The sequence below is a fragment of the Emiliania huxleyi genome, assembly GCF_000372725.1.
Source record: "Emiliania huxleyi CCMP1516 unplaced genomic scaffold EMIHUscaffold_304, whole genome shotgun sequence".
Lineage (NCBI taxonomy): Eukaryota > Haptophyta > Isochrysidales > Noelaerhabdaceae > Emiliania > Emiliania huxleyi.
Window position 1 is genome coordinate 1 of NW_005199735.1, and position 6878 is coordinate 6878.

Genomic DNA, 6878 nt, shown 5'->3' on the forward strand with positions numbered 1-6878 from the left:
GCGCGGAGCACGCGCGCGGTGAGCGTCGAGTGCAGGAGCGCCTGCCCGACCAGCATCGCCACAAAGACGAGCAGGTGGCGCGTCGCCATCGACCAGAGCGCGCGCTCGTGCAGCGGGCCGGCGGATGCACCGCCCTGCATGCCGGTCGAGCCACCCGTAGCGACTCGCGCGGCGGCGCGGCTCTGCCGCTTCGAGGGCAGCGAGCCCTTGGCGAGGTACGACTGGAACCAGCCGACGTGCGTGATGAGGAGCACACTGCTCACCCAGTACAGCAGCGGATCGAGCCGGTCGAGCGCGCGCGCGGTGATCCAGCAGTGGTACGAGACGCGGGTGAGGAAAAAGACGACGCCGACTCCGAAGCGCGGGTTGCCGCCGTCGCCCAGTAGGTGGTTGCCTCCGACGAGCAGCGTCGGCAGCTCCTCGACGCCGCAGACGGCGAACAGCAGCGTCTGGCGCGTGTGGAGCAGGTAGCACAGCAGCACTGAGTACAGGGCGTGGTGGTAGTAGCCGACGTCGATCTGCTCTGGGTAGTGCAGCGCCCCCAGCACCGAGTCGACGCCACAGTAGGCGAGGAAGAAGAGGCACAAATGGCGCGAGACTGGCTCCTCGGGTGCGCCGCCGCCGCTGGGACGCAGCCACTGCATCGGGTCGCTCGGGCGGTACAGCTCCACCGCGCTGGACACGCCCTGCCACCAAGCGCCGAACGCGTAGTAACTGCCGACGACCGTGACGACGAGCGCCGCGAATGTCGTGAGCAGCCACGAGAGCTGGCGACGCTGATCGGCGAGAGGCCGGTGGCGCGATACGAGGAAGGCGGCGCCGAAGGCGTAGACGCCGACGTTGACAGCGCCGTACAGGGCGAGGGCGGACGCCTCGATGGACATACGAGCAGGGTGCGACGGTCCCAGCCTGTAAGCAAGCGTCGCACACCCGGATAGGTGACCTAACCGGGATTTTTCTTTTCCAGCCGCATTTTTCTTCCGCCTAGCTTTGCGGACGGGCCCCCCCACCCTTCATGCAATATGTAGTCCCCACAATCGCTACGGGTTGATTCGTCCGTCTCTTCTTTCCGCACAACACTGGGCACGCAGCGCCCTCGCTGCGGCCAAGCGCCAACATGTCGGCAATGCTCGAGCCGCTCGTCGACAAGGTGGTCCAGGTCATCACCAACGACGGAAGGAATATCGTCGGCCTGCTCAAGGTGCCGGCTCAGCCGCGCACCCCACCTGACGCCGCGGCGGTGCCATATCTGATCGCATCGTCGGCCACCACGCCGCCGCGTACCAAGCACCCACCACGGTGACGGCTGCATATGCCGACGACCGATGCCACGCCACACGCAAGGGCACGTGCCCTCTCCTCGTCGACTGCGCCGGCGCCGCCTCCTGACCGAGACTGGTACCCTCCGAACGCAGGGCTTTGACCAGACCACCAACGTCATCCTCGACGAGTGCCACGAGCGAGTTTTCTCGACGACCGCGGGCGTGGAGCAGGCGGCGGCGGGGCCTGTCACCTCCCTCTTCCCCTCCCCCCCACATCGCGCCACATCTCGCTGCGAATCCTGCAGATCTACTCTTGCCACGCCTTCGCCAGTGATGCTCAACACTGTTTGTATTCCCCGACGCGCGCGTTGGCGCCACGTGGCTCCACCCGCGCGCGAGCGAAGAGAACACCGTTGTCTGAGGTGGCGAGATCTCGCACGCTCCGGAGCCCCTGCGCATCCGGAGACCCCTCCTCGCGCGCCTGCGCCTCTCGCGGCCCGTTCGCCCACGCGCCTCCGCTCCGCGGGTTCCCGCAGGTTATGCTGGGGCTCTACATCGTCCGAGGGGACAACATCGCGCTCGTGGGCGAGGTCGACGAGGAGATCGACGCCGAGATCGACCTTGCCATGCTCAAGGCGGAGCCGCTCAAGGCTGTCGTCCACTGAGCGCGCGACCAGTCTGCAGTCAGGGATTCTAGGTCAATACGTTTAAAATCGTTATCGTTTATACACCCGGTACATCGCGGGCGCCCGGGGGCGACCCGGCAGCGCTCATCTCTCGGGCCGCACCCGTGCCCGGAATGTGGGGCACTGAGGGCGCGACCGTCATCTCGGCGCTGCCGCCGGCCGCAGCCGTGGCAGGGGGTCTCGACTGCGAGTCCTCCGCCCGTGGACCGGGGGGGGGGGGGGGGGTAGCTCGATCTAAAGCTCGTCCTTCTCCGCAGCGTCGTCCTCGGAAAAGGAAACCTTGCAAAAACCGCAGGCGCGCGCGCACTTCTCGCGCATGAAGGCCTCGTTGGCGGTGCACTCGCCCATAGTGGACCAGTACTGGCAGTTGTTTGCCGACTCGGCGTCCGTGCAGAGGGTGCCCTCGGCCTGCTTGGCGCCCTCTGCGCACAGCCCGCACGCCTTCCTGCAGTTGGTGTGCATAAAGGCTTCGTTCCGGTCGCACTCCCCTTTGCTGGACCAGCCGGCGCATCGCTCGTCTGCGTCGCCGCAAATCTCGCGCAGCCCGAGAAGCGACATCAGCTTGTGAAGCGAAGCGATGGAAGACAGCCGCGTCAGATCAATCTTCATGACTTCGCTGCCGTCCTCGGTCAGCAGGAAAAGGTCCGGGTTGTGGTGGTTGATGTACACGACCTTGAGGTTCTCGTACCGCCCCGCGTGCAGGTCCGAGCGGACAAACTCCCGAACTTCTGGGAAACTGTTTAGCCGTCACCCCGAGCAAGTGCGGATCTCGCCGCGCGCTATCCTCGGCTTGTCGCTGTCACAAACCATCGTCGAGTCAAAGATCTGGCAGTTCATCTCCATGTCGGATCGCGCATGTGGCGCGAGCGTCAGGGCCAGGAGGCAGGCGGCACGAGAGGCCGGCGGCATGTTGCACACCACCAAGCAAGTTGGGGCGAGCAGAAAGAATTTTAGGATCATGCTCCTCCCATTCCTCCCTTGGATTCAAGCGAGACGACGCTAGTCGGCTCCGCTAGTCGGCTCCGCGACGCGGAGCGCTGCATGAAGGCCGGCAAGCCGCTCACGGTGCGCGAGGCGTCCTTCATCAGCTTGCTGAATGCTGATGGGACACACCGAGCGCACCGGCGCGGCCACCGTGCGCTTCACCATGCACGTCGACGGCAGTCTCGACAGAAGGGGAGGGGGCGGAGGGAGGCGAGGGAGGCAAGAGGGCACGCAGCCTGAAGAATGGACTGCGAGCGGAGTCGTGGCGCTGCCAGCCAGACAGAGAAGAGAGAGAGAGTTACACTTCTCACTTGTCACGCTTGAACCGGGCGCCGCCTCGGGATATAGAAAATTAGGTGCCCGGTAGGCTTGGCTGCAAAGGGGATTTTCGCGTTTTGTTTTTTTATTCAGGGTTTTGCAACTTATTCCGTTTGCAACAAACGGAATCAAGAAAAGAAACGACCGCAAAAGCAGGCGGCGTCTCGTGCTCAACCAGGATCGCCGTCCCGGCGCGAGAATGCAGCCGGGCTTGCCGTCGTGCAGCCCTTTTTGCTTCGGCTCGTCGTCAGCGACGCGCCAGTCCTGGCGCAGCCGCCCCGCCGTGCGGTCCACGGCCTTGCAGCCCGTCGACGCGCCCGACGACGTGACCGCGGCCGAGATGGAGGCCTTCATGGACCACATCCAGCCGAGCTTGTACCAGCCGCCCGACGACAGCGACATTGCCCATGAGTTCACGGCGTGGCTGGCGGCGCGCCGCGAGACGTTGCGGACCGCCGCCGGTGCAGGCCGCCCTCGCGACTCGCAGGCCGACGTCGCCGCACCCGACGCCGCCGGCGGCGAGGAGTCGCCCGACAACGAGACGGGGCGCGCGACTCCGCCCGCACCTGCGCCGGCGGCGGCGTCCGGCCGCCGACGCCGGCGCAAGCCGCTCGCCGGCGGCGGCGGCGAGAAGGAGAACGCGGACGTCGAGATGGACGCGCTCATGGTCGAGCGGCCCCGGCCTGCGCAGACGGAGCAGCGCTGGCGCGCCGTCCTTGCCGCGCGCCACGAGGATTACGACCGGGAGCTCGAGAAGGACAAGCCGGAGCGGCCGTGGCACAGGGTGCCACACTTCCAGGGCGACGTCGAGGCGGAGTGCAAGCTGTGGGCAAGGGTCTCGCGTGCGCTCGGCGAGGCATACACGCGTGACCACTGGCGCATCGAGACCATCGAGTTTGACCCCAAGCGACCCGGGCAAGCCAAAACCGCGCGCGCCACGCGCCACAAGAGGCTGCGGGAGGCGGCGAAGCGGGCGGAGAGCAAGGCTGCGGCTGCCGCCGCCGCCACCGCGACGCCGTCGCCCGCCGCCGCCGCCGCGGCGGCGGCGGAGGCCTCGGAGGGCGCGGCGGCGGAGGAGGAGGTGAACGCGGCGCGGCGATCCCAGGCAGAAAAGACTGCTGCACGGCTGTTCGAGCAGCTGGAGGACGGCGAGGAGGAGGGGGAGGGGGAGGCGGCTCGCGAGGCGTCAGCGCGCACGCTATCCATCGCCACTGATGCCTTGCTGGGCGTTCTCGACGCGGCCGACGGAGGCACCGTCGAGACGAAGGACGCGTACCAAACGGCGGACAAGCCGCTGGGCGAGGGGGAGGCGACGGAGGCGGTCGAGAAGGACAACATCACCATCGCCTTCAACAGGACCATCGTCCGCGAGGTGCGGCGGCTCCTGCAGACGTACGGCGGCGATCACAGGCCGCCGAGCATGGGCGCTGAAATGCACTACGAGCTCGCTGCGATGGAGGGCCCGTACGCTGACCCGAACGCCTTCTCGTGCGACCCGGACTCGCTGTCCACGCAACAGCTCGACGCGCGTTTGCTACTGTGGTACCGGCAGTGCCTCCCCAAGCCGCCGCAATGGCGCGCCGACCCAAAGCTCAAGCAGCAGCCCTGGCGCGGCGCCGATGGGCAAGAGCTGCTGCTGCCGCAGTGCTGGCCGTCGCATTGGCTGACGCGCGCGCGGCTGCTCGGCGCGCGGCGCGGCGTCGCGCTGACGCTGCGCGAGGCGGACGCAGAGGCGCACGGCGAGGCGCCGCACGCGCCGCAGCTCGTCGCGGACGCAAAGTTCGCGTTCGAGGTGGCGCTGCGCGAGCAGCAGCCCGCAGGCGCTCTCTATGAGAGCTACCGCCGCCTAGCGGCGGCTCTCGCGCACTCGCGGCGCACTCGCGCGGGGCTCGCGCTCCGCCACCTGGCCCTTTGCCCGGCGTGCAGCGACGCCCTCTGCTTCCCGGCGCAGCACCTCCCGGCCGTGACGCGCTACACGCTGCCGCCCGTGGTGCAGCGCGCCGGCTGCAGCGATTGCGACTACTTGGCGATGCGGCGCATGCTCGCCGCCCGCACGTCGTCGTACAACGAGTGCACCGCGAAGGACGCGGCGGAGTGGCTGCGCGGGCTCGAGCAGGCTGACGCCGTCAAGCACGCGTGGGGCGTCGTCGTCGTCGACGCCATCAACCGCCCGCCCCACGCGGCGACGCGGCTCGCCATCATGGAGGGCACGTTCGACCACGACTCCTTTGCCGCGTTCCTGCGGGCGACGCCCGGCGTGGCCGTGCCCTACTGTGGGGCGCATGGGCCGCCGCGGTCCGCGGCGGACGATGCGCCGATGCCGGGCGCGCCACCGGGCGCGCCGATGCCGGGCGCGCCGATGACGGACGCGCCAATCCCGGGCGAGCCGCCGGCCCCGGCGGCGGCGGAGGATGCGCCGATGCCGGGCGGCGGGCAGGACGCGCACCGTAACGGCTGCGCGTGCCCCGGGGGCTGCCTGGGCGGCCCCTCGTTCCTCCCGTTGGATCCGTGCTGCGAGTGCGAGGAGTGAGTCTCGTCGTCGCTTCCCACACTGCGCGGCGTGTGGGTGGGGGTCTCTGTTGATCACTGTACTGTACTCTCGCTCTCTCTCTCGCTCGCTCGCTCTCTCGCTCGCTCGCTCTCTCTCTCTCTCTCTCTCTCTCTCTCTCTCTCTCTCTCTGTGTGTGTGTGTGTGTGTGTGTGTGTGTGTGTGTGTGTGTGTGTGTGTGTGTGAGTGTGTGAGTGCGTGTCTCTCTGAGCTAATTCCTCTCCCGCCCGATCCTTGCTGCTTGCTGCGAGTGTCGGGGAGCGTGTGCGACCAGGGGAGTGAGTCTCGTCGTCGTGTCGGGGCGTAGCTGCTTTTTGGAAACATGTTTCTACTCGTTGGACCGGAGATGGGGGGGCAGGTGCACACCCCCTGCGCTGCTCAACCTCTGAGATGTTACTCCAGACACCGTACCGCCGTGTCTGTATCTCCCAACATCTCCCGGTCCCGCTACCCGCAGCTCAAAGCGACGTCTCCCCTAATCTCCACGGCACCCACCGCCCGCGCACACTACTCGCCGACGACTCGAGAGTCGCGCGCACGCACAACCCAGCCGTCGAGCAAGCGGGCATGACCAGAGGCGCCCGCGGAGGGACAACCGGGATCGCCCTCGCCCGAGCCAGAGCCAGCCCTGGCCCCTGGCCGCGCGCGCGGCCTTCTTTCTGGCCCGCATCCACCGCAGCGGCGGCCGCCGCTGCGAAGACTGCGGCCGCGCGACGCCTCCACGAGCATACGACCGAGCGCCCGGAGGGGCTCGGGCTGAGTGCCGTCGCGAGACCTCGGCACGCCTGCGCACGCCTGCGCACGCGGCAGAGCGACAGCGGCACCACCCTCGTCGGGCGCCGACGAAGCGTGCTCGCGGGTCGCCGCTCCGTCGACCGACGGCCGAGACACTTGCTCCGACGCCGCCCCGCCCCCGCCCCGCCGGTCCGGCACCGATATCTCGGAGGACGACCTAAGGAAGAGCGTGGCGGCGCGTCGCCGGAGGACGGCGCGCTCGTGCTCTCGCCGCGAGATCGAGGGGGGGGGGGGGGGGGGGGGGGGTCCATCTCCCCCTCTATCCCGGGGGCGGGGGGCGGGCGT

The 6878-nt window shown here is 68.5% G+C and overlaps 5 protein-coding genes across 5 annotated transcripts in view; 3 read left to right on the plus strand and 2 right to left on the minus strand.

Moving 5' to 3' along the window:
• Window positions 1-11: 11 nt before the first annotated feature.
• On the minus strand, window positions 12-884 carry EMIHUDRAFT_240186 (hypothetical protein; the record flags this gene model as incomplete). Its single annotated transcript, XM_005774888.1, has 1 exon — window positions 12-884. A coding segment is annotated over one exon (873 nt), but the record flags the coding sequence as incomplete, so codon positions are not given.
• A 233-nt stretch (window positions 885-1117) lies between these two features.
• EMIHUDRAFT_240187 (hypothetical protein) lies at window positions 1118-1927 on the plus strand (the record flags this gene model as incomplete). Its single annotated transcript, XM_005774889.1, has 3 exons — window positions 1118-1201; window positions 1416-1508; window positions 1799-1927. 3 exons carry the CDS (start codon window positions 1118-1120, stop codon window positions 1925-1927), a joined length of 306 nt encoding a protein of 101 aa, XP_005774946.1.
• Window positions 1928-2182: 255 nt separating this feature from the next.
• On the minus strand, window positions 2183-3097 carry EMIHUDRAFT_240188 (hypothetical protein; the record flags this gene model as incomplete). The annotated part of the gene is made up of 2 exons (XM_005774890.1): window positions 2183-2665; window positions 3071-3097. 2 exons carry the CDS (start codon window positions 3095-3097, stop codon window positions 2183-2185), a joined length of 510 nt encoding a protein of 169 aa, XP_005774947.1.
• A 322-nt stretch (window positions 3098-3419) lies between these two features.
• Window positions 3420-4554, plus strand: EMIHUDRAFT_368330 (hypothetical protein; the record flags this gene model as incomplete). The annotated part of the gene is made up of 1 exon (XM_005774891.1): window positions 3420-4554. A coding segment is annotated over exon 1 (1016 nt), but the record flags the coding sequence as incomplete, so codon positions are not given.
• A 1615-nt stretch (window positions 4555-6169) lies between these two features.
• Window positions 6170-6878, plus strand: part of EMIHUDRAFT_368333 (hypothetical protein) — a gene marked incomplete at its 3' end in the record, with an annotated part of 1202 nt that continues 493 nt past the window's right edge. Inside the window, exons 1-2 of the mRNA XM_005774892.1 lie at window positions 6170-6226; window positions 6249-6750. Coding sequence (XP_005774949.1) covers window positions 6366-6750 — 385 coding nt within the window. The remainder of the gene's footprint in view (window positions 6227-6248; window positions 6751-6878) is intronic.